The 25,039-nt window shown below is 45.9% G+C and overlaps 4 protein-coding genes across 9 annotated transcripts in view; 1 reads left to right on the top strand and 3 right to left on the bottom strand.

Annotated features, from left to right (window-relative positions):
- The window catches only part of ptprnb (protein tyrosine phosphatase receptor type Nb), a 29,379-nt gene extending 17,197 nt beyond the window's left edge, over positions 1-12,182 (top strand). For 2 of the 6 annotated variants that reach the window (XM_076723637.1, XM_076723638.1), the window contains exons 10-23: positions 104-190; positions 553-632; positions 764-828; positions 1,541-1,750; positions 1,841-2,122; positions 2,322-2,469; positions 2,620-2,693; positions 3,120-3,197; positions 3,274-3,393; positions 3,476-3,642; positions 4,129-4,182; positions 4,285-4,349; positions 4,475-4,548; positions 11,155-12,182. In XM_076723637.1, coding sequence (XP_076579752.1) covers positions 104-190; positions 553-632; positions 764-828; positions 1,541-1,750; positions 1,841-2,122; positions 2,322-2,469; positions 2,620-2,693; positions 3,120-3,197; positions 3,274-3,393; positions 3,476-3,642; positions 4,129-4,182; positions 4,285-4,349; positions 4,475-4,548; positions 11,155-11,226 — 1,576 coding nt within the window. In that variant the 3' untranslated portion in view covers positions 11,227-12,182. The remainder of the gene's footprint in view (positions 1-103; positions 191-552; positions 633-763; positions 829-1,540; positions 1,751-1,840; positions 2,123-2,321; positions 2,470-2,619; positions 2,694-3,119; positions 3,198-3,273; positions 3,394-3,475; positions 3,643-4,128; positions 4,183-4,284; positions 4,350-4,474; positions 4,549-11,154) is intronic. The other 4 variants (XM_076723641.1, XM_076723642.1, XM_076723639.1 and 1 more) reach the window with 3 other exon arrangements.
- Positions 12,183-13,148: 966 nt separating this feature from the next.
- On the bottom strand, positions 13,149-16,318 carry LOC143315709 (tubulin alpha chain-like). Its single transcript, XM_076723048.1, has 4 exons — positions 16,256-16,318; positions 14,784-15,006; positions 14,415-14,563; positions 13,149-14,310 (listed from the first exon to the last, which is right to left on the bottom strand). The coding sequence occupies exons 1-4, from the start codon at positions 16,256-16,258 to the stop codon at positions 13,336-13,338; spliced, it is 1,350 nt and encodes a 449-aa protein (XP_076579163.1). The 5' UTR covers positions 16,259-16,318; the 3' UTR covers positions 13,149-13,335.
- A 1,000-nt stretch (positions 16,319-17,318) lies between these two features.
- Positions 17,319-20,110, bottom strand: LOC143316104 (tubulin alpha-1A chain-like). The gene is made up of 4 exons (XM_076723812.1): positions 20,007-20,110; positions 19,023-19,245; positions 18,754-18,902; positions 17,319-18,674 (listed from the first exon to the last, which is right to left on the bottom strand). The coding sequence occupies exons 1-4, from the start codon at positions 20,007-20,009 to the stop codon at positions 17,694-17,696; spliced, it is 1,356 nt and encodes a 451-aa protein (XP_076579927.1). The 5' UTR covers positions 20,010-20,110; the 3' UTR covers positions 17,319-17,693.
- A 1,069-nt stretch (positions 20,111-21,179) lies between these two features.
- LOC143315708 (tubulin alpha-1D chain-like) lies at positions 21,180-23,513 on the bottom strand. Its single transcript, XM_076723047.1, has 4 exons — positions 23,191-23,513; positions 22,868-23,090; positions 22,637-22,785; positions 21,180-22,291 (listed from the first exon to the last, which is right to left on the bottom strand). The coding sequence occupies exons 1-4, from the start codon at positions 23,191-23,193 to the stop codon at positions 21,308-21,310; spliced, it is 1,359 nt and encodes a 452-aa protein (XP_076579162.1). The 5' UTR covers positions 23,194-23,513; the 3' UTR covers positions 21,180-21,307.
- Positions 23,514-25,039: the final 1,526 nt, after the last annotated feature.

Consider the following 25,039-nt stretch of genomic DNA (forward strand, 5'->3'; position numbering starts at 1 on the left):
CATTTTATTTTTGTGTATGTGTGTATGAATGTGTGTGTTTCATTGTATTTGCGTGTGTGTGTGTGTGTGTGTGTGTATGAATGTGTGCGTTTTGTCGCCGCAGCCCCCTCAGTCTGAACGATGGGGTGCGTCTGTTGGAGCGCCTGTCAGAGAGGATCGGCCTCTCCACCGGCTCCTTCATCAACATCAGGTAGGCCCGAGGCCCCGGGACCCTCACAGATCTGTCAGATCCAGATCCTGCAGCCTGAAGCCTCTGGACCCTCCTCCTCCTCTCATTGGCTGGATCACTTACTTTCATTTCAGCCACAGCAGTGGAGCCTGTCTGCTGTCCGTTTGCTGCTCAGTCTAATCCTCTCACCTGACAATGAGCCCTGACCTCTGACCTCAGAGTGGAAGCCTCACTGCAAAGATCTCTTTATTAAGTTATTTGAAGTTTTGGTGATGTCCACAGAGTGAAAGATAAACCCTTCAGTTCAATACTTACAAAATACTTTATTGAAACAATTGTGTTTATTCCTCTTTGGATGTTGTCTTGTGCTTTGTCCTCTGCAGTGTGGTCGGACCTGCGATCACCTTCAGGATCAGACCGAACTCCAAGAACCTGACGGCCGGAGATGTGGCCGAGAAAGCTGGTAAATATATTTCAAATACTGTCTCCCATGTAGTACTCCAGGATTGACTGAAAGACAGTGTAATTACAGCAATCAGCAAGTTGTTTTCTTCAGAAGTGTCCCAGTCATTGTTCTAAGCTTCATTCCTGCAGTTGCAGAGAAGAACTTCCTGGACACTGAGACGGGCCTGAAGGTGCTGCAGGGCGGTGCTGGAGAGGTGGGTGGTGTGTTTGATCCCTGAGGAAGTCAGACCAAGACAAAATCACCAAAATAATCACAACAAAGTCTGACATTGTCAGTTTATTTGGCACAGTAATGTGCAAGTAATCAACCAACTATCCTCAAGGACCAGAAGTATCTGATTTATGCTAAAGCTAATGCTGCTACCACGATTTCTCTGTTTCTACTACTGTACTCAGATCTTTTAGTGAAGTAAAAGTCACAATACTACGGTGTAGACATACTGTTATAAGAAAAAGTCCAGTATTCAAAGCATTACTTAAAGAAGTGGTATTAAAATATTGTTATTATTACTAGTTGTCATAATGCAGAATAATATTGATAATGTTAAAGGTTAAAGATTATAATTATTGATGCATTGATGTGTTCAGAGAGACAGTTCATCCAGGAAGAAGAGGGGGGAGAATACAAGAGAACAGAGGGAAGAAGAGGAAGAAAGGATGATGAAAAGGAGGGAAGAGAAAGTTGGGGGTGATGAGGAGAAGATGGGATCAGAGAGGAGAGAGGAGAAATGAGTGTTGGGAAAGGAGGGAAGAAGAGGCCAAAAGGCTCATCTGTCTATAGATTTCACATTTAAAAAACAGACAAAAATAATCAAAAATCATATCAATCATCAAAAATAATAAAAGAGACAACACCTCCTCCTCATTTGTTAACTTAATGCTCCCTTTCTGTCCTTCCTACCACAGAGGAATGATGGGAATGCGTTGCCCCTGGCGACTCGAGTACAGCCGGGCTCCCGCTGGGTGTTCGCCACACTGGTGGCCATGGCCTGCATTGGTGGCATCCTGGTGGCAGCCATGACCATCGCGTGCCTGCGTCACCATGCCCACCGGCTGGCAGCAAAGAAGCTGGGTCTGGGGCCAGAGGGAGGCAGCTTCAGCCACCAGGAGTACCAGGTAAGGGGTCAAAGGGCAAAAACAGCGCGTCAGCAGAAACCAGACTGATCATGTGATAACGCAGTGTAACATGCAGAACTGGCTCACCAGGACCTGTGTCGCCAGCACATGGCCTCAAAAGGAGCCTTTGGACGCCTGGAAGCTGCTGCCCTCGGTGCCGTGGGAGGAGTGAGCGGAGGAGGAGGTGCAGGAGGAGGCGTCGGGGGAGGAGGAGCAGGAGCAGCAGGAGGCGCCGACTCAAGGGTGAGCAGTGTGTCGTCCCAGTTCAGCGACGGAGCCCAGCCCAGCCCGAGCTCCCACAGCAGCACGCCGTCATGGTGCGAGGAGCCGGCACAAGCCAACATGGACATCTCCACCGGTCACATGATCCTGGTCAGCGTGGGGCATTTTGTCTTTTCATCAGTAGCTGTTTTATTCTACTTGCTTTATCTTTGTAAAGTGTCCTTGAGTGTCTAGAAAGGCGCTTTTAAATAAAATGTATTATTATTATTTATAAGTACTTAGTTTAAACAAGCTCAGGCTCATTTTGAGTGAATCGTATCAGATGGTCTGTCTTGCTAATGTCCCTCAGGCCTACATGGAGGACCACCTGAGGAACAAGGACCGTCTGATGAAGGAGTGGGAGGCTCTGTGCTCCTACCAGGCCGAGCCCAGTGCCGTCTCTGTGGCTCAGAGCGACGCCAACATCAAGAAGAACCGCTGCCCCGACTCTGTGCCCTGTGAGTCCTGCCAGTGGAACTAATGATGCACACAGACAGCTCAAGTTATTCGTTTAAACCAGAAAACAAGAAATATTAATGCGAAACAAGACGATGCATGATCTGTGTGATTTAAGCTTGAAGGTACTGACACTCACTGTTGCTCTTCAGATGACCACTCCAGGGTGAAGCTGAAGGCAGAGATCAACCCTTCACGCTCTGACTACATCAATGCCAGCACTATAGTAAGTGTGAGCTACTGTGGATGATTAATAGGCCATAACTCCCCCATGTTCGAGTGTGAGCTAAAAAATCTAAGCACACATCAGATTAATTTTTCCCAAAGATGGTTTCCAGTTCCCCTCATCACTGTATCTGGGACACTAAATTACAAATCCCACTATGGTGAAGAGATGACCTGCACTACTCTGCCTCTGATTGGCTAGTATTCTTTGCCCTTGTTGGTTGGGTTGGTTAGGTTTAGGAGGAGTGATGTTTGGTTGAGGTGAGGTCACCCCTTTGCTCCCAGCATTGTTGTGAACATGTCCACTCCATCAGTTCTGTCCATAATTTTTATGTTATGTCATGTCAAGCATGATATAACAAAACATCAAAATGTGATGTTGCCCCCAAAGTAACCTTTGACCTCTTTGATCCCCACCTTCCTTCAGATTGAGCATGACCCCCGGATGCCAGCCTACATTGCCACCCAGGGCCCCCTGTCGCATACCATCTCTGACTTCTGGCAGGTCAGTGAGGCGCAGAATAAAATATCTGGGAGGAAGCAGGTCTGGAGGTTTTGACATGAGCTTTCTTGTTGTGTAGATGGTGTGGGAGAACGGCTGCACTGTGATTGTGATGATGACGGCTCTGGTGGAGGATGGAGAGAAACAGTGTGACCGCTACTGGCCTGATGAGGGCTCGTCCCTCTACCACATTTATGAGGTGAGAGCAGAACAAGAGGCTGCGAGGCGGGATGTGTGGGATCCCTTTGAGTCCTTCAGCAGCTGTTTTTGATCCCATCCAGGTGAACCTGGTTTCAGAGCACATCTGGTGTAACGACTTCCTGGTGCGAAGCTTCTACTTGAAGAATGTTCAGACGCAGGAGACCAGGACGCTCACTCAGTTCCACTTCCTCAGCTGGCCAGCTCAGGGCATCCCCACCTCCACGCGCCCCCTGCTGGACTTCCGAAGGTACTGCAGCTATTTGTATATCCACATACCTGTCAAAATGCAGTTAAGAAACTCCCAACAGAAATTCAAGCACTAAATGAGACCTGAAAGCCAGTTGAATTGTTGGGAATAGTTGATTTTGAGCTGCATGCGGATGAATTCTGTCATAACAAGTAACTTATGTCCACAACATTATTTTTAAAAAAGTGTCAAATTAATTGATCTCTTCCTGTCCTCCCTGTGCGATGGAGGTCAGCAGGGACTTTGGTTTAGTTTTGAACATATCTGTCTGTGTCATTCTTGTGGTTTGCAGCTAGTAGTCTGGGTCCAGTTGCATAGTCACAAAAATGATCATGGACTGATATGGCTGCAGCAGGAGGTCCGCCGCTGAAAACCCCCTTTTCTATCTCTGTCCATCTATCTGACACAGCAGATTGTTAAGGTTAAATACTTTTTGGAATTGCTTCTTAACAGAAGTTGTCCCCTTGTTTTGTTCTTGTTCTACAGGAAGGTGAATAAATGCTATCGAGGACGATCTTGCCCCATCATTGTGCACTGCAGGTAAAGACAGGCAGCACCCATGTACATACACTCTAATTGTAGTCTAAATTCTCAAAATGAGTAAATTATGTCATGGATTACTGCTTTGTGTTGTTTCCATAGTGATGGTACAGGCCGTACTGGGACGTACATCCTGATTGATATGGTTCTCAATCGTATGGCTAAAGGTGAGGTTTATATGTGTTACTTATGAGTGAAAGAAAGCACCAGCTAATGGAAAGTTTATCTTCCTGTCAGTGACAGGTCACCTACTGGCAGTTTTAAAAGTGTGCTACCTGTTGTTGTCTTGCAGGTGTGAAGGAGATTGACATTGCTGCTACACTGGAGCATGTCCGAGACCAGAGGCCTGGGATGGTTTGCACCAAGGTAAGCGCATTTCTGGAGTAGCTTATAGGGTCAAGTAGTCAGCCAATAGTCAGCTTGTACTCCACCAGTAGTCAGCAAGTACTTAGCCAGTAGTCAGTTAGTAGTCAGCTCCTAGTCAGCAAGTATTTAGCCAGTAGTCAGCCAATAGTCAGCCAGTACTCAGCTACTCAGTAGTAGTCAGAAGGATTTAGCCAGTACTCAGCTACTAGTTAGCAAGTAGTCAGCTTGTAGGCAGCTCCTAGTCAGCAAGTATTTAGCCAGTAGTCAGCCTGTACTCAGCCAGTAGTCAGCTACTAGTTAGCAAGTAGTCAGCCTGTAGTCAGCAAGTATTTAGCCAGTAGTCAGCCAGTACTCAGCTACTCAGTAGTAGTCAGAAGGATTTAGCCAGTACTCAACTACTAGTTAGCAAGTAGTCAGCCTGTAGTCAGCTCCTAGTCAGCAAGTAGTCAGCTTGTACTCAGCCAGTAGTCTGTTAGTAGTCAGCAAGTATTTAGCCAGTAGTCAGCATGTACTCAGCCAGTAGTCAGTTAGTAGACAGCTCATAGTCAGCTACTAGTTAGCAAGTAGTCAGCAAGTATTTAGCCAGTAGTCAGCTCCTAGTCAGCCTGTAGTCAGCCAGTAGTCAGTTAGTTGTCAGCTACTAGTTAGCAAGTAGTCAGCCTGTAGTCAGCATGTACTCAGCCAGTAGTCAGTTAGTAGTCAGCCCATAGTCAGCTACTAGTTAGCAAGTAGTCAGCCTGTACTCAGCCAGTAGTCAGTTAGTAGTCAGCTCATAGTCAGCTACTAGTTAGCAAGTAGTCGGCCTGTACTCAGCCAGTAGTCAGCTACTAGTTAGCAAGTAGTCAGCCTGTAGTCAGCATGTACTCAGCCAGTAGTCAGCTCATAGTCAGCTACTAGTTAGCAAGTAGTCAGCTCCTAGTCAGCAAGTATTTAGCCTGTACTCAGTTAGTAGTCAGCCTGTGGTCAGCTCCTAGTCAGCTACTAGTTAGCAAGTAGTCAGCTCCTAGTCAGCAAGTATTTAGCCTGTACTCAGTTAGTAGTCAGCTACTAGTCAGCAAGTAGTCAGCCTGTACTCAGCTACTAGTTAGCTACTTTTTGACTTGTAGAGCCAGTAGTTAGCAAGTACTCACTTTGTTCTTGCATAACCTGTCTTTGTACCCCCTCCAGGGACACGACCCCCGCCCTGTCCCTCCACCCGCCGTCCTTCTGTAACAGGTATCAGCAAGTAGACAGTCAGCTGACTACTTGCTGATACCTGTAGCAGAAAGACGGCGGGTGGAGGGACAGGCCGGGGATCGAGGAGGAGGAGGAGGAGGAGGAGGAGGAGGCCATTTTTCTTTATTTTTTTTTTTATTTTTTTTAGTGTTTCCTGGCAGGCGGCGGCGGGAAAAATAAAATTAATTATTCTACCAACTTGTGGCGGCATCCTTTTTTTATATAACCCCCCCATGTGCACCTCCCCAGGAATCCAGGGGGACACGGCCCCCCTCCCTAGCCCCTCCACCCACCATCTTTCTGCTACGAGTCCGGGGTCTGATGGGATTCGAACCAGGTCTGCCACACAGTAGCAGATGCTTTACCAAGCGAGGCCGATACCACTGCTCCACCGAGCTTTTCACACTTTTTCATGTTTGGAACTTGTACTTATCCTCTGCATTACTCTAGGGAAAACCTTGAAAATCTCATCAGGACAGCTGGGATTCGAACCCTGAACCTCAGGTAGCAGCACCACCAACCACATCAGCAACTTATCTCAGTGAGCTACACAGTTGCTTAGCTCAAAGCTGATCCACCCAGCCTTTCAATGACTGAGTGACCGAAAACATCTGCCTTTAAAACACAAACTCCAAACATATGACAATACCACTTCACCAGTCACACTCCCAACACCTCTCTGTCTACTTTTCACTCTGTGACTGAGGACATTGGCCTTTAAAACACATAAGCCAAACTCTGGAATCGAACCGGCAACTCCAAGCTCGCAGACACCTGACAAGACCACTGCACCACCAAACCAGTCATGTGCTGAGACCTCTCTGACAGCTCTTTGTCCAGTAGCTGAGAACATCTGCCTTTAAAACACAAACTCAGGGACCAAACCACCAACTCTAAGCTGTCCAACACAGGACAGTACCACTTCACCAGTCACACTCCCAACACCTCTCTGTCTACTTTTCACTCGGTGCCTGAGGACGTGGGCCTTCAAAACACATAGGCCAAACTCTGGGATCGAACCGGCAACTCCAAGCTCGTAGACACCTGACAAGACCACTGCACCGCCAAGCCAGCCGCGTTCTGGGACCTCTCTTCACTCAGTAGCTGAGAACATCTGCCTTTAAAGCACAAACTCTAAGCTGTCCAACACAGGACAGTACCACTTCACCAGTCACACTCCCAACACCTCTCTGTCTACTTTTCACTCGGTGCCTGAGGACGTGGGCCTTCAAAACACATAGGCCAAACTCTGGGATCGAACCGGCAACTCCAAGCTCGTAGACACCTGACAAGACCACTGCACCGCCAAGCCAGCCGCGTTCTGGGACCTCTCTTCACTCAGTAGCTGAGAACATCTGCCTTTAAAGCACAAACTCTAAGCTGTCCAACACAGGACAGTACCACTTCACCAGTCACACTCCCAACACCTCTCTGTCTACTTTTCACTCGGTGCCTGAGGACGTGGGCCTTCAAAACACATAGGCCAAACTCTGGGATCGAACCGGCAACTCCAAGCTCGTAGACACCTGACAAGACCACTGCACCGCCAAGCCAGCCGCGTTCTGGGACCTCTCTTCACTCAGTAGCTGAGAACATCTGCCTTTAAAGCACAAACTCTAAGCTGTCCAACACAGGACAGTACCACTTCACCAGTCACACTCCCAACACCTCTCTGTCTACTTTTCACTCGGTGCCTGAGGACGTGGGCCTTTAAAACACATAGGTCAAACTCTGGGATCGAACCGGCAACTCCAAACTCTTAGACACCTGACAAGACCACTGCACCGCCAAGCCAGCCGCGTTCTGGGACCTCTCTTCACTCAGTAGCTGAGAACATCTGCCATTAAAACACAAACTCAGGGACCAAACCACCAACTCTAAGCTGTTGAACATAGGACAAAACCACTTCACCAGTCACACTCCCAACACCTCTCTGTCTACTTTTCTCTCAGTGCCTGACAAAAATAAGAAACTCAGGAACCGAACCAGGGGCTCCAAACTCTCAGACACCTGACAATACCACTGCACCACCAAGCCAGTCATGCGCTCAAGACTTCTCTCACTACTTTACAGTCCATGACTGAGAACATCTGCCTTTAAAACAAAAATAAGAAACTCAGGAACCGAACCAGGGGCTCCAAACTCTCAGACACCTGACAGTACCATTACACCATCAAGCCAGTCATGCTCTCAAGACTTCTCTGACTACTTTTCACTCCATAACTGAGGACATCTGCCGATAAAACAAAAAAGTCTAACTCAAGAATTGAACCAACAACTCCTAGCTGTCAGACACCTGACAGTACCACTGCACCACCAGGCCAGTCATGCTCTCAAGACTTCTCTCACTACTTTTCAGTCCATGACTGAGAACATCTACCTTTAAAACAAAAATAAGAAACCCAGGGACCAAACCAGCAACTCTAAGCTGTCAGACACCTGACAATACCACTGCACCGCCAAGCCAGTCATGCTCTCAGGACTTCTCTCACTACTTTTCAGTCCATGACTGAGAACATCTGCCTTTAAAACAAAAATAAGAAACTCAGGAACCGAACCAGGGGCTCCAAACTCTCAGACACCTGACAGTACCATTGCACCACCAAGCCAGTCATGCTCTCAAGACTTCTCTCACTACTTTTCACTCCATAACTGAGGACATCTGCCGATAAAACAAAAAAGTCTAACTCAAGAATTGAACCAACAACTCCTAGCTGTCAGACACCTGACAGTACCACTGCACCACCAGGCCAGTCATGCGCTCAAGACTTCTCTCACTACTTTTCAGTCCATGACTGAGAACATCTACCTTTAAAACAAAAATAAGAAACCCAGGGACCAAACCAGCAACTCTAAGCTGTCAGACACCTGACAAGACCACTGCACCGCCGAGCCAGTCATGCTCTCAACACTTCTCTCACTACTTTTCAGTCCATGACTGAGGACATCTGCCTTTAAAACAAAAATAACAAACCCAGGGACCGAACCAGCAACTCTAAGCTGTCAGACACCTGACAATACCACTGCACCGCCAAGCCAGTCAGGCTCTCAAGACTTCTCTCACTACTTTACAGTCTATGACTGAGGACGTCTGCCTTTAAAACAAAAATAAGAAACTCAGGAACCAAACCAGGGGCTCCAAACTCTCAGACACCTGACAATACCACTGCACCACCAAGCCAGTCATGCGCTCAAGACTTCTCTCACTACTTTACAGTCTATGACTGAGAACATCTGCCTTTAAAACAAAAAAAGTCTAACTCAAGAATTGAACCAACAACTCCAAAGTGTCAGACACCTGACAATACCACTGCACCGCCGAGCCAGTCATGCTCTCAGGACTTCTCTCACTACTTTTCAGTCCATGACTGAGAACATCTGCCTTTAAAACAAAAATAAGAAACTCAGGAACCGAACCAGGGGCTCCAAACTCTCAGACACCTGACAATACCATTACACCATCAAGCCAGTCATGCTCTCAAGACTTCTCTCACTACTTTTCACTCCATAACTGAGGACATCTGTCGATAAAACAAAAAAGTCTAACTCAAGAATTGAACCAACAACTCCTAGCTGTCAGACACCTGACAGTACCACTGCACCACCAGGCCAGTCATTCTCTCAAGACTTCTCTCACTACTTTTCAGTCCATGACTGAGAACATCTACCTTTAAAACAAAAATAAGAAACCCAGGGACCAAACCAGCAACTCTAAGCTGTCAGACACCTGACAATACCACTGCACCGCCAAGCCAGTCATGCTCTCAGGACTTCTCTCACTACTTTTCAGTCCATGACTGAGAACATCTACCTTTAAAACAAAAATAAGAAACCCAGGGACCAAACCAGCAACTCTAAGCTGTCAGACACCTGACAATACCACTGCACCGCCAAGCCAGTCAGGCTCTCAAGACTTCTCTGACTACTTTTCACTCCATAACTTAGGACATCTGCCTATAAAACAAAAAAAGTCTAACTCAAGAATTGAACCAACAACTCCTAGCTGTCAGACACCTGACAATACCACTGCACCGCCAAGCTAGTCATGCTCTCAAGACTTCTCTCACTACTTTTCAGTCCATGACTGAGAACATCTGCCTTTAAAACAAAAATAAGAAACTCAGGAACCAAACCAGGGGCTCCAAACTCTCAGACACCTGACAGTACCATTGCACCACCAAGCCAGTCATGCTCTCAAGACTTCTCTCACTACTTTTCAGTCCATGACTGAGGACATCTGCCTTTAAAACAAAAATAACAAACCCAGGGACCGAACCAGCAACTCTAAGCTGTCAGACACCTGACAAGACCACTGCACCACCGAGCCAGTCATGCTCTCAAGACTTCTCTGACTACTTTTCACTCCATAACTTAGGACATCTGCCTATAAAACAAAAAAGTCTAACTCAAGAATTGAACCAACAACTCCTAGCTGTCAGACACCTGACAGTACCACTGCACCGCCAAGCCAGTCATGCTCTCAGGACTTCTCTCACTACTTTTCAGTCCATGACTGAGGACGTCTGCCTTTATTAAAAAAAAACAAAAAAAACAAATTCAGGGAACAAACCAGGAACTCCAAGCTGTCAGACCCCTGACAAGACCACTGCACCACCAAGCCAGTCATGCTCTCAAGACTTCTCTCACTACTTTTCAGTCCATGACTGAGGACATCTGCCTTTAAAACAAAAATAACAAACCCAGGGACCGAACCAGCAACTCTAAGCTGTCAGACACCTGACAAGACCACTGCACCATCAAGCCAGTCATGCTCTCCCGACTTCTCTGACTACAGTCCATGACTGAGAACATCTGCCTTTAACTCAAAACCAACTGAAGGATCAAACCAGTAACTCCAAGATCTCAAACATCTGACAATACCACTGCCCCATTAAAGAAAACACACTCAGAAGACTTCTCTGAAAGGTTACTAACAACTGTAGAAGTAACGTCGTCACAATGTTTTGAGCTCACAGACCATTCAGTGTAAATTCTGTTGCCAATGCCTCTTTCACACAGTTGTCTTGGTAAATTACTAGGATAACCTCACACGTGCACTATCTTGCGCCTTTTCACACATGGCATGGCAACACTGGAACAGGTTGGGCAAAGGACGGTCCAGTAGATGGTGGTAATGCTCTACTTATGGATGCACATGCACTCAGTGGAGGACATGTCTTATTATTTCCTGGAACATGGTGGTAAAGTGGAGGTTACTAAGATATCTCAGACATATGTAGACTCTGCACACCCCTGTTGACGTAGAATTTACATGACTGTGGTGGACCTGGTCAGAGCACAGACACCACAGGGGGTGTTTTGTATTTACAAACATAAATAAATGCTGATTTATATCATTATAAATGTAATTGTCTTTCCTCTTCTTTGCAGGACCAGTTTGAGTTCGCTCTGACAGCCGTCGCTGAGGAGGTCAATGCCATCCTGAAAGCTCTGCCCCAGTGAAACCAGTACTACCCAGACCAGCCTCCTGTCTGATGGACTGCCCCTGACTTTCACACTCAGACCTCTATCTTTCCTTGCCTTTTCTCCCTATAATGATGGTGATGATAATGATGATGATGATTATCAAGATGAAAAAAGTTGTTATGCCCATCAGGTCATTCCTTGAAATATAAGGTGATGTCAAAAAATTAAAAAACAACTGACTATCAGACGACCTTAAGATCAGGAAGGATTTACACAGGTATTGTAGTACTTAAAATTTGATTTTTAAGTGTCTGTGGCACAGATATGATGTGTTCAGGGACATTCAGAGGGTAAGTGTTCATTCACAGCTAATAAAAAAATAAAATGGAAATGAAACCAGGAAGAAAAAAAGAATTAGTTAAAGACATTTAAAAGAAATAGCTGAAAAGAAGCATGTACTGTCATACTGGCTTCATGTCAATGAGCCATAGACTATTTAAACATCAGATTTTACTTCAGCCTTTGCAGATCCAGCCTGAAGTTCTGGTCGCTACCAAAGCCAGATTGAAGCAAAAATGCAATTTTTCCTCTTATATGTGGTTGAAGTTCGTTTAAACTGTGCTGCTGTTGGGTCATCATGTTGGTTTGGTCTCTAAGGAAGCAAAATTATAAAACAAGAAAAAAATATTTTAAAGCATCAAAAGATCCTAAATGCTTAAGTGATACCACTTCATGTCAAGTGGAAAAAGGGTCGGCACTTTAAAGATCCTGGTCCCTGGTCTAGATGATTTTGCCTGCAGCTTCCTTCCCTCTGCTCATATGACTGACACCTGCAGAAAATACAAACGTCCATCTCTTTGTGTGCCATTCAGATCATTTGAAGTCACTGGATATATTGTTGTATACCTCACGCAAATCAGAAAATTTAAAAAAATAAACATGAAATGCTATTTTGTGTGTGTGAGACCTTAAATAAATCTTTTCATGTGTAAGTGCTGCAATCACTCGTGTGACTTCTGATTCTGCAGCTTTTCCTCAAGCAGCAATTTGATTTGTCATTTGTAGGACCTGTTTATCTTTAACTGTGTAGACAAATTCATATTAAACAGTTCATTCATCTGGGGTTTATGTCCTGTGCAACAAAAACCTTGCAGGGCAATTTGAAAATGAAGATATGTTTGGTGTGGTTTTATTGAAGATTTAAGATGATCAAGATGAAATTATGGGAACAGAATGTGAAGGAATGAGTGGAGTCAAGTGCAGTGGTTCAACAGCTTGAACAGACCTCTTCCTCTCAAGCAGCCTCATTCATGGCACCAGAAGATAAATCCATGAGCTGGAAATTAATGCCATTTTGGTCTTTGTGTGTGAATATCCAGTTCTGACCTATTAATAAAGTCTGCACTTTCCCACAGATCTCAGTGGGCTTACCCCACAAACATCACACTGGCTGACCTGCTGCTCCATGATTTAGCCTGATCCAGAATTAGATGACACACTAGCCCCATCACAGCAGTTTCTAAATGATCTCACGGCACCTGAGATTAAGTTTTCAGTGAAGCAAATAAATGGAGGTTTAATGTGCTTTCAGAGCAGCGTGAGGACATTTGAGCATTAAGCTTTTCTCAGGCAGCAGGTGAAGTTTGATTGTGCTGTTTTTTTTAACTGCTCACAGGGCAAACATGACAATCTGGATTTAAAAAGAACAGTCTGCAAAGCACCACAGTCCAACTGGCATTAAATTGACTAGCTCTTCCTGATGGACTTTCAGAATTGTAGATCAGGGTTTTTTTTCAAAAAAAAAAAACAAAAAACTTCAATTGTCATGATTAGAAATTGTGTAACAAGAAATTTTACAAGTATTACACTATGAAACCAGTGATGACGCCTGACCAAAGTCAATGTCTGATGAGACCGATTTCATCTGTTGTAATCTGAAGTTAAAACAGGACAAAGAATGACTTCACAGCCTTTATTAGTTTGCATGATAAAATAATGACAGAAACTCAGATTGGTCACTGGAATGTGCAGAATTTAAGGAATGAGTCAAATATTGCTCGACAGCAAAACATTTTGGTGTTCAGATTTTCTTTCTGGGATAGATGGACCGTAGTGGAGGCAGCAAGCTACAGCTGTTTCAGCGACCTAGTATTCCTCACCTTCATCCTCCTCCCCGATGCTGTCGGTTCCCACCTCTTCATAATCCTTCTCCAGGGCAGCCATGTCCTCTCGGGCCTCTGAGAACTCTCCCTCCTCCATCCCCTCTCCCACGTACCAGTGCACGAAGGCCCTCTTGGCGTACATCAGGTCAAACTTGTGGTCGAGTCGAGCCCAGGCCTCGGCGATGGCGGTGGTGTTGCTCAGCATGCACACGGCCCTCTGCACCTTGGCCAGGTCTCCTCCGGGAACCACAGTGGGAGGCTGGTAGTTGATGCCCACCTTGAAGCCTGTGGGACACCAGTCCACAAACTGGATGGTGCGTTTGGTTTTGATGTTTGCAATGGCCGAGTTGACATCTTTGGGCACCACATCACCACGGTACAGGAGGCAGCAGGCCATGTACTTGCCATGGCGAGGATCACATTTCACCATCTGATTGGCTGGCTCGAAGCAGGCATTGGTGATGTCAGCCACTGATAACTGCTCGTGATAGGCCTTCTCTGCTGAGATAACGGGGGCGTAGGTGGCCAGAGGGAAGTGGATTCGAGGGTAGGGCACCAGGTTGGTCTGGAACTCTGTCAGATCCACATTCAAGGCTCCGTCGAAGCGCAGGGAGGCGGTGATGGAGGAGACGATCTGTCCAATCAGCCTGTTGAGGTTGGTGTAGGTGGGACGCTCGATGTCCAGGTTCCTGCGGCAGATGTCGTAGATGGCCTCATTGTCCACCATGAAGGCACAGTCAGAGTGCTCCAGGGTGGTGTGGGTGGTCAGGATGGAGTTGTAGGGCTCAACCACAGCTGTGGACACCTGGGGGGCTGGATAAACTGCAAACTCCAGCTTGGACTTCTTGCCATAGTCGACAGACAGACGTTCCATCAGCAGAGAGGTGAAACCAGAGCCGGTTCCTCCTCCAAAGGAGTGAAAGATGAGGAAGCCTTGGAGGCCTGTGCACTGGTCGGCCTGAGAGGGAAAAAGTGTTCAAAAGGTTAAATCACATGAATCAACAGATGTCAATAACACAGGGCAGCATACACATCCAACATGTTTCAAGGATTTTAACTCACCAGTTTGCGAGTCCTGTCAAGAACAAGGTCGATGATCTCCTTGCCGACTGTGTAGTGGCCGCGGGCGTAGTTGTTGGCTGCATCTTCCTTTCCAGTGATCAGCTGCTCAGGGTGGAAGAGCTGACGGTAGATTCCAGTCCGCACTTCATCTGAGGGGCAAAGAATACTGGTGATGCTTCACTCCAGTTAACTATTCACAAATTCAACTTAAAAAAAAAAAAACCAAAACAAAACATTGTCTTAGTATTGTACCTCATTTTAACCAAATGTGGTGAAATTCTTCAGCAGTGTTCCTAACATGAATGACTGATTATTAATGAAAGAGTGAATGAAAAAATATCAATGGAAAAAAAAAAATCTGTTTTTTACCGATGACGGTTGGCTCCAAGTCCACAAAGATGGCTCTGGGAACATGTTTGCCAGCTCCAGTCTCACTGAAGAAGGTGTTGAAGGAGTCGTCTCCTCCTCCGATGGTCTTGTCACTGGGCATCTGACCGTCCGGCTGGATGCCGTGCTCCAGACAGTAGAGCTCCCAGCACGCATTGCCCATCTGGGCTCCGGCCTGGCCGACATGCATAGAAATACACTCACGCTGTGGAGAGAGGAGATGAAGACTTGAGGTTACCTTCTCATAGAAGGGAGGCTGAGTTATGAGGCTGCATGTTTCTGCTTTGTATTCAGTTTGTTCAGCTCTTCCTCTGCAGTGCACCAGCTGACCCAGATCACACATCTGCTGCTGCTGCTGCTGCTGCTGCTGCTGCTGCTGCTCAGAGCCTCCATATAAGCTGCTTGTCATCACATGGCCTGGTTTGAAAAACGAAACACCACTGCAGAACTTTGCAGCCTTTCAAGTGATCAAGCCTCTGCAGTTTAGAGGAAATCATGAGTCCTCCAATTCATCCGTCACCATCTGGCTTAACTGGTTTGCAGCTTCATTTCTGGTAACTCCTCAAAGAAGTGCAACCTGCCACATACTGTCAACGGGCCACCTTTAGTCTGAAAGGTCAAGAAAAATACACTTCCTGCCGCCCCTGCAGACTTCTGTCATGTGACAAAGTGACAAATGCAGCATGGCCTGGGATTTAACGGACCTAATCAAAACTGTTGATCTCTTTGAATGCATCAAAGGGGAACCATATTGGATTTTTTTAACTCTTAAATGTAAATGGCCTCCGGTTACACTTTGGAGGCTTCATGGATCGTCTGTTCAGTCACATGACGGCTTGCTGCACACCTGTGGCGGGTTAACTCTACCTTCTTGTCCCTCCCACACAGGGACCGAGCCGCTAACAGCAGTTCGTGGGAGGGGGGGGGGTCCGTGCAGACAGGAAGAGGTCCCTCTCCCTGCCCCCACACCACTGCAGAGCCCTACCTTTGTGGGGCGTTCACGGACAGAGCGTTATCTGATGGCGCCTTCAGGCGCCACGCGTTCGTCCATTTATCTGGTCAAACGGTCACATGATCTTATACAAAACATTCGACGGGTTTATTTAAAGAGTCAGACGTAGGTTTGAGGATTAAAAATGGACACGCTCAACGGTGATTTTCTCAGCTACTTTAATTGAAACTGCGCCAGGAGTTTGGCCTCATTCCAAATCAGCTTTATCTTCTTTACGCGCATACACGCAGGATTACATCCGAAAACATCCAAATGACAGTTAGTGTGACAGGATCAGAAGTACGTAGTTTTATTGCTACACATTCACAGTTAAAGACAGAAATCAAAGCTTTCGCTGAACGGACAACACATTTTATCGGAACACACCACCTAATAACAGCACCTATCACCCATACAAAAACCTCAGTGCGTTTTTAAAGTGTGTTTCGGTCTCAAAACTCACCATTTTTCTGACTGGATTCCTCCTTCTTGCCGACGTTGAAGGATCGGTTGCTGAAGGCAGTACTGTAGACAGGAAGTGGAGCTGCGGGTATTTATACGTTTTCGAGGAGGCGGAGCCAAAGCGTCAGTTTGAATTTCCCCTCGGCGGGAGTGAGCGTTGGGTGCTGCTGCATTCAAGTGCAGCCCGTACTATTCCATGTCCGAGAGTTTAGCTGCGTCATCTGAAACTGTTGCTTTATCATTTTAAATATGTTATATCAGTTAACAGTGTTTATATGTTTACTCATGTTATTGTTAAGTACTTTTATGAATAAAAATAATGGTCCAACAATTATTTGCATTGCAACAAAGCATGAAGCAAATACGCCGCAACTTGGTTAACAATCTAAAATTGTTCTTTTTCTGAAATTAGTCCACCGAAACATCAGTCAGCCTGTGCTACTTAAATTTATAGAATTACATATAACCCAGCAAAAACTATCACGACAGGATGTGTTTAATGGTATTTCAACTCTGAAAGGCAATTGAATTCACTGACTCCAAAGATTTCTAACTGTGGTAGGGAGATTGTAGGGGAGGCACCTGAAGGCAGCATGGCTCAGACAAGGAAACACAGTGGCTCAGCTGTCACTTATACAGCAAAACATATTCATGATTTCATCTCATTTAGAATTCATGACTAAACTGACTGAATCCCATTAAAGGCATACACCTGACATGCTTGTGCAAAAGCTATAACAATAAGAGCAATTCAATGATTTCTTGAAAATAAAGAGGGGCATTAAATGTGACTTATGGTTAAAACAAAGTTAATTCAGGAGTAACAGATTATTACCTCTCAAGCATTCAGTGGTCATGGTGACTGAACTCTGAAACCTATTCAGAACACCATGAAATAACCCAGGCCTAATCCTGAGTTATTTCTGTTATGTAAGGCCTTGCACATACTCTGAGGAGGACATAAATGTTCAGTGCTTATCAAGCAAGTGGCGTGAGTTAATGAAGCATGAGCTATGCAGACTGAGGCCTGTGTTGCGTTATCACTAAGAATAAAGCACACCAGATACATGTCTTAGTTTATTTTTTCAAGACAAAGATACACGACAGATGATCGTGAATTCCTCTTAATCTCTCTAGATAACAACATGAATATTGCAGATCATTCAGGGCTTGACACGTGGATATAAATATCTGCCAAATACAGAATATCACTGTAAAATTTGAGAAAACTTGAATGTCTGCGCCTGCAGAGACAAAGCATGAGTTTGCATTTAGCTAAATATCACAGTTACTGCCAATAGGCCAGCTGATTTTCACAGTAGGAAAAAAATAACCTTTAAAAGAAGATGCACGCTTTCACTGACTGGATGCTGTTAGATAATGAACATGAGTGAAAAGAAGCCAATCAATCAGTGCTGTTTTTTTAATTTATTTAAAATCTAATATTCTTCCCCCTCTTCCTCGCCTTCATCCCCGATGCTGTCGGTTCCCACCTCTTCATAATCCTTCTCCAGGGCAGCCATGTCCTCTCGGGCCTCTGAGAACTCTCCCTCCTCCATCCCCTCTCCCACGTACCAGTGCACGAAGGCCCTCTTGGCGTACATCAGGTCAAACTTGTGGTCGAGTCGAGCCCAGGCCTCGGCGATGGCGGTGGTGTTGCTCAGCATGCACACGGCCCTCTGCACCTTGGCCAGGTCTCCTCCGGGAACCACAGTGGGAGGCTGGTAGTTGATGCCCACCTTGAAGCCTGTGGGACACCAGTCCACAAACTGGATGGTGCGTTTGGTTTTGATGGTGGCAATGGCAGAGTTGACATCTTTGGGCACCACATCACCACGGAATAACAAACAGCAGGCCATGTACTTGCCATGGCGAGGATCACATTTCACCATCTGATTGGCTGGCTCGAAGCAGGCGTTGGTGATCTCTGCCACTGATAACTGCTCGTGATAGGCCTTCTCTGCTGAGATAACGGGGGCATAGGTGGCCAGAGGGAAGTGGATTCGAGGGTAGGGCACCAGGTTGGTCTGGAACTCTGTCAGATCCACATTCAAGGCTCCGTCGAAGCGCAGGGAGGCGGTGATGGAGGAGACGATCTGTCCAATCAGCCTGTTGAGGTTGGTGTAGGTGGGACGCTCGATGTCCAGGTTCCTGCGGCAGATGTCGTAGATGGCCTCGTTGTCCACCATGAAGGCACAGTCAGAGTGCTCCAGGGTGGTGTGGGTGGTCAGGATGGAGTTGTAGGGCTCAACCACGGCCGTGGACACCTGAGGGGCTGGATAGATGGCAAACTCCAGCTTGGACTTCTTTCCGTAGTCGACAGACAGACGTTCCATCAGCAGAGAGGTGAAACCAGAGCCGGTTCCTCCTCCAAAGGAGTGAAAGATGAGGAAGCCTTGGAGGCCTGTGCACTGGTCGGCCTGCAGGAAAACAATTAATCTTTATTCTTTGACTGATGACGCCTGAACTGAAGGTTCAAGTAATTGCAGGCAAACTGACCAGTTTACGAATCCTGTCAAGAACAAGGTCGATGATCTCCTTGCCGATGGTGTAGTGACCACGGGCGTAGTTGTTGGCTGCATCTTCCTTTCCAGTGATCAGCTGCTCAGGATGGAAGAGCTGGCGGTAGGTACCTGTGCGGACCTCATCTGTAAATGGAAAAAATTTACAACATAATCACACATTCGCAAATCCAGTATGTTCAAAGACCGACTCCAATGTGTTTGTGTCCTGAATGTCTCTGGAACTAAAAAAAATTATGATCTTACCAATGACAGTTGGCTCCAAGTCCACAAAGACGGCTCTGGGAACATGTTTGCCAGCTCCAGTCTCACTGAAGAAGGTGTTAAAAGAGTCGTCTCCTCCTCCGATGGTCTTGTCACTGGGCATCTGACCATCCGGCTGGATGCCGTGCTCCAGACAGTAGAGCTCCCAGCATGCATTGCCTATCTGAGCTCCAGCTTGGCCAACATGGACAGAGATACATTCCCGCTGCAAGAACAGCACATTACATTAAATATACCAATAATCAGCAGCTACAGGACTGGATATCAGCTTGGTCAATGTCATATTAAAATTATTTTTTCTGATATCAGTTACATTTATTAAATCATAACAGGCAACCAACTCAGTTTTTAAAACAGCTTTTTTCAATTAGTTGGCAATATAGTGCATCCCATTCAGCAAGATCAGCTCCAACAAAAAGAAAACAGAATCAAATGATGTGTGAAACCTCACCCTCAGGTGGATTCGCCTCAGAGAGCAGCTGTTACTGAATCCCGCTGAGACCCAGTAACAGAGCCAAGTGAGAGAGATCCCATCATTCAGCACACAGTATGTTCAAAATGAGCTCCAAGAAAATTAAAAAAAAAAAAAAAAAAAGATCAAAGAGTGTGTCTCACTTTAGGTAAGTAGGAGAAACATTAAAAATTCCCCAAAAGCCAATAATGTCATGAAAGGACCTGACTGCACCACAGAATAACATGAGACATTCACTTTGCAGCTCTGAAATCTAACAAGCCTCTAATTGGGTTCTTATACCAATCAGAAAGAGTACTGCTGTCCCAAGAAGCTAAGTTCAACTTTCTGTCAATCAGAAACTGCCTCTTCAGCTATGATAGCCAAAAACCAGACCATGAAGTAGCACACAATATATCCATATAACACTCATGTGTCTTTCTGAGTTGTTTTTTGCATAATTCATGTAAAATCGCTCATGTGAGGAACATAACATAAAGCAAAGAGATCCTCACCATGTTTCGTTGCTTGACGCAGTCCCTCGTTCACCTGAGCTGAGTGGCTGGGGACGTTGTGTGAAGTAGGAGTACAGGGAGCTGCTTTATAGAGCAGCAGCTCCAGGCAACCGCTTGGCATGTTGTGGTAACTGGAGGAGCTGGAGAAGCAAACACCATCTCCTTTAATGAAAGAGGAGGAGGAGGAGCACAGAAAAGAACATCAACTGGTATGCTCCCCTGCTCAGATCTGAGGCTGCTGTTACACAAATGAGTAACCAGCAACATGAGTAACCAGCAACAATAACCAGAGTGGCTGTGAAATATGACCCGTAACTGTTCACCCCCTCCTCCGATTTCACAATTTCGATTCACGGCATGTTGGTAGTTTCCATGCGTTCAACAGGCAGGTGTTCAGACTTGCTCAAGGACACTTAAACAGGCTTTTGTTTACCTGCCGTTGGATTAAACTTGTGGCCTTTCAGTCACTAGAAAAAAATAGATTGTGTAAATGAAAAAAGTATGATGCTAATGAAGCTAGTTCAAATGAAAACTTGGTCCTGTTAACATGGCACATTTGGAGCCTCTACTCTCTCATCTCGCAGAGGAACGAAAGCAGATATGTCCTCAGCGTGACCTGAATAGGCTTTTGTTACAGATAGCCGTTGCACCACCTCTTTGGTCGAGATTCATTAGCAATTCAAAGTTAGCTGACTGCCAGAGGACGACATTAGAGCACACTTCTCTCAAAGACAGGTGACATTTGAGGTTAATGTGACAACGACAAACTGTTGAGGAAACAGCTCATGACGAAAACAATTGCTGTTGTTTGAGTTCAAATGGCTGCTATATGTTTCACCTCTGCATCTGAAGGTAACCATGGAGATGTAATGATTAACTGCTTGCATCTGCCAAGTCAGGACACATTCCTGTTTGGTTCCCCAGGTATTTTCTCAGGCCTCATTTGCTCTCAGATGTCAGCTGATCTTGAGGCAGTTGCTCAAACAAGTGTGTGTGCATTGCAATAAACAACGCTCTCATTGCTGGAGGAAACTCAGAGCTGGTTTCAGACACGAATCATCAGAACACAACGGGGAGGTGGTGGTTGGAACATTCCTGCTGAGTCTCTCCTTCTTACAAGACAGAATTTAGAAACTGTTATAACAGATTTTAGCACAAATCAAACAGACAAATGCTCAGCAGTTTTCTTTATTTTCCATCTAGTGTTCTTGTTTTGTAAAATCTTTGTTGCAGTTTGGTGACAACTGAAATACAATTGCAGCTGAGTTGTGTGAATACACTGAAGACCTTGTTTTAAGTTCTTAGTACTCCTCCCCTTCCTCTTCCTCGCCTTCATCTCCGATGCTGTCAGTTCCCACCTCTTCATAATCCTTCTCCAGGGCAGCCATGTCCTCTCGGGCCTCTGAGAACTCTCCCTCCTCCATCCCCTCTCCCACGTACCAGTGCACGAAGGCCCTCTTGGCGTACATCAGGTCAAACTTGTGGTCGAGTCGAGCCCAGGCCTCGGCGATGGCGGTGGTGTTGCTCAGCATGCACACGGCCCTCTGCACCTTGGCCAGGTCTCCTCCAGGAACCACAGTGGGAGGCTGGTAGTTGATGCCCACCTTGAAGCCTGTGGGACACCAGTCCACAAACTGGATGGTGCGTTTGGTTTTGATGGTGGCAATGGCAGAGTTGACATCTTTGGGCACCACATCACCACGGTACAGGAGGCAGCAGGCCATGTACTTGCCATGGCGAGGATCACATTTCACCATCTGATTGGCTGGCTCGAAGCAGGCGTTGGTGATCTCTGCCACTGATAACTGCTCGTGATAGGCCTTCTCTGCTGAGATAACGGGGGCGTAGGTGACCAGAGGGAAGTGGATTCGAGGGTAGGGCACCAGGTTGGTCTGGAACTCTGTCAGATCCACATTCAAGGCTCCGTCGAAGCGCAGGGAGGCGGTGATGGAGGAGACGATCTGTCCAATCAGCCTGTTGAGGTTGGTGTAGGTGGGACGCTCGATGTCCAGGTTCCTGCGGCAGATGTCGTAGATGGCCTCGTTGTCCACCATGAAGGCACAGTCAGAGTGCTCCAGGGTGGTGTGGGTGGTCAGGATGGAGTTGTAGGGCTCAACCACAGCTGTGGACACCTGGGGGGCTGGATAAACTGCAAACTCCAGCTTGGACTTCTTGCCATAGTCGACAGACAGACGTTCCATCAGCAGAGAGGTGAAACCAGAGCCGGTTCCTCCTCCAAAGGAGTGAAAGATGAGGAAGCCTTGGAGGCCTGTGCACTGGTCGGCCTGAGAGGGAAAAAAAACAACAGCACAATTCTTCCAGTATTTTTATAAACTGTATATATTGTGCATATACATAGACCTAGTATTTCTCAGGTGCAATACAACATATGACATTTTTCCATAAGAATATTGGCAATAGTACTAGTACTACTAGTGTAGTAGGATTTTTATGGCATCTAGTATTTTCATATTCTGTACATAATGTACAAATACATAGTTGATTTTTGTATTCTGTACACTTTTCTGTCAGTGTGGGATCAATAAAATCCTGTCTTATCTTACCTTATCTACTTGATTACACTAAAGGATGTATGAACTAAAACACATAGAAATTGCAGGCAAACTCACCAGCTTCCGAATCCTGTCAAGAACAAGGTCGATGATCTCCTTGCCGATGGTGTAGTGACCACGGGCATAGTTGTTGGCTGCATCTTCTTTTCCAGTGATCAGCTGCTCAGGATGGAAGAGCTGGCGGTAGGTACCTGTGCGGACCTCATCTGTAATTGGAAAACACTCATGATGTTCCCAAATCATTTTCAACCTAAAGTAAAAATTTGCATCAGGAAACAATGATCTTACCGATGACAGTTGGCTCCAAGTCCACAAAGATGGCTCTGGGAACATGTTTGCCAGCTCCAGTCTCACTGAAGAAGGTGTTAAAAGAGTCGTCTCCTCCTCCGATGGTCTTGTCACTGGGCATCTGACCGTCCGGCTGGATGCCGTGCTCCAGACAGTAGAGCTCCCAGCATGCATTGCCCATCTGGACACCAGCCTGACCAACATGCACGGAGAGGCATTCACGCTGCGGGAGCACAAAAAATAGAAATCAAGTCAATAATGTCTTGAATTCCCATTTAGGATTAAATTATGCTCTTGAAAGGTGCAAAACTGCAGAAGCTTACCATGATTCTAAATCGGTGCTGCTGTCGTTGAGGATCTGCAGGGGAAATGTGCCGTCAGTGCGTCTGTTAAGATGTCTCCAGTACTTATGATTGCTCCAAACTCTATGGTAACAAGCTTTGTTGTCCCTAAATGAGGTGTTAACTGGGGTTAGCAGAGGGGAAAAGCAAACAGTTCAGCTGTGGAAGACATTATGCGAACCTTCACCGCCACACATCAATAATCCTTCCTGCACCGAGATAATGTATAACCCTGACCCCCACGTGTCAGGCATGCAGAACCCATTCAACCCACAGGCAGCAAGGCAAACAGTGTGTTGTTTGAGTATTTGTGGAGTCCACTGACATTCATGAACTTAAGGCTCTGTGGGGGGCTGACGTCTCCATGGAGAGCCACGAGAGTCACTGAAGGAGATTCAGTGAAATTCCAAAAACTGTGTGTCTGGAATTATGCAAATATTGAATAAATCGGACTCATTTCCTGTGCATAGATGAGTAATTATGCCAGGCTATTCAGAGGTGCTCAGTTTAGGGAGCTGGGACTAAACTGAGCCTTGATGAGGAGCTCAGTTTAACTGAGCAGCACACAAACATACAAAACAAGTCGAACACTAACATTCATAACCACAGACTTGGAAGAAAAACCATCTTTACTGAGAGTGTGACGAGAAATTCTTCCATAAATAGCACCAATGTCCAAATAATACTGTATATAGGAATTACTGTTGATTTACTGATATGAATCTTTTCAGGGAATCACTGATGTGCAGTTCAGTAATCTGAAATAAATATGGATGCACTGATTGAATGATTTTGCTCATTCACTGCAAATCTACAACACATTTTACATTTTGGCTGAGCCTTTTGAAAGCATGCCACACTATTTTTACCTGTCTTTTTTTTGCGTACTGACTCTTATGAGCTCAGCTGTGTGATCCGTCACAGGGAGTCTGATGTTACTTGTATCTAACAACTACTTTTAAAGTTTGAAGTGATTTTCATATTGTAGAAAATCTGATGTCAGGACTTGTAAGAACTCAAGCTGATGGCTCTGTACATGAGACAAACATGGAGTCTGCTCTCCATGATCAGACCGCCGGGCCTTTTCTGCTCTGCTGTTTGATCAATTGTTGGAGTGGAGGAAACACCCCCCCCCCCCCCCCCCCACGTGAGGCCTGGCTGGGTTGCTCTGTTGTGTTTCCACATGACTTGGTGTCCTGTCGTTATAGAAACATCGAAGGTCACACTGCTGTCGCTGGCATGAAGCTCAGAACGTCAGCAGTAATGCAGATTTACTGCACAACGTGGCCTGAGGCCGGCGGACAGGCAGCTTGTTAGCATGGCTTGGTTTGGTCACTGATACTAAATAGATTAATCCACAAAGCAGGTTCAGGATAAGTCGGTTATGTAACACGAAGGCCATTAAAGAAGCGTTACATTAAACCCCGCTCCTTCTTACTAAAGCACGTTTTCCCTAAAAGTTTGTTATTGCAGATTTCAAAGACGTGATCATGATAACTCAGCACCACTCGTGTTTCAAACCAGCAAAGCTGAGAAGAAGTGTTCCGTTCTCACGTTCCTGCTGTCTCTTAAAGACGGCCTCGCATGAAAGCGGCTGCAGTGGTTAAATCCACTGAACTGACTTCAAATTCTGCAAAACTTTTAATGGAGATGCAGCAGAAATGCAAAGCTGAGAAACCGAACCTGCACCACAGCGCCACCTGCTGCTGGACAAAGGAAAGGAACACACGGATATGTGTTATTACATTATTGATAATACTGAATTATTGGTATTGGTAAAGACCTTCTGATTGATTTTATGTTTGAGCCAAATGCGAGTCAGAGGCATTTT

This window comes from Chaetodon auriga, chromosome 23, assembly GCF_051107435.1.
Source record: "Chaetodon auriga isolate fChaAug3 chromosome 23, fChaAug3.hap1, whole genome shotgun sequence".
NCBI lineage: Eukaryota > Metazoa > Chordata > Actinopteri > Chaetodontiformes > Chaetodontidae > Chaetodon > Chaetodon auriga.

Bases quoted from the DNA above. Each gene is read 5' to 3' on its own strand.
- LOC143315709 (XM_076723048.1), bottom strand. The intron at 14,564-14,783 runs GTAAAAAACAGA...TTTGCCCCTCAG, and splicing joins CTTGGAGCCAACCGTCATCG to ATGAAGTGCGGACTGGAATC. The intron at 14,311-14,414 runs GTGAGTTAAAAT...TTTCCCTCTCAG, and splicing joins TTGACAGGACTCGCAAACTG to GCCGACCAGTGCACAGGCCT.
- LOC143316104 (XM_076723812.1), bottom strand. The intron at 18,903-19,022 runs GTAAGATCATAA...TTCCATTTACAG, and splicing joins CTTGGAGCCAACTGTCATTG to ATGAGGTCCGCACAGGTACC. The intron at 18,675-18,753 runs GTCAGTTTGCCT...GTTTTCCTGCAG, and splicing joins TTGACAGGATTCGTAAACTG to GCCGACCAGTGCACAGGCCT.
- LOC143315708 (XM_076723047.1), bottom strand. The intron at 22,786-22,867 runs GTAAGATCATTG...TTCCAATTACAG, and splicing joins CTTGGAGCCAACTGTCATCG to ATGAGGTCCGCACAGGTACC. The intron at 22,292-22,636 runs GTGAGTTTGCCT...TTTCCCTCTCAG, and splicing joins TTGACAGGATTCGGAAGCTG to GCCGACCAGTGCACAGGCCT.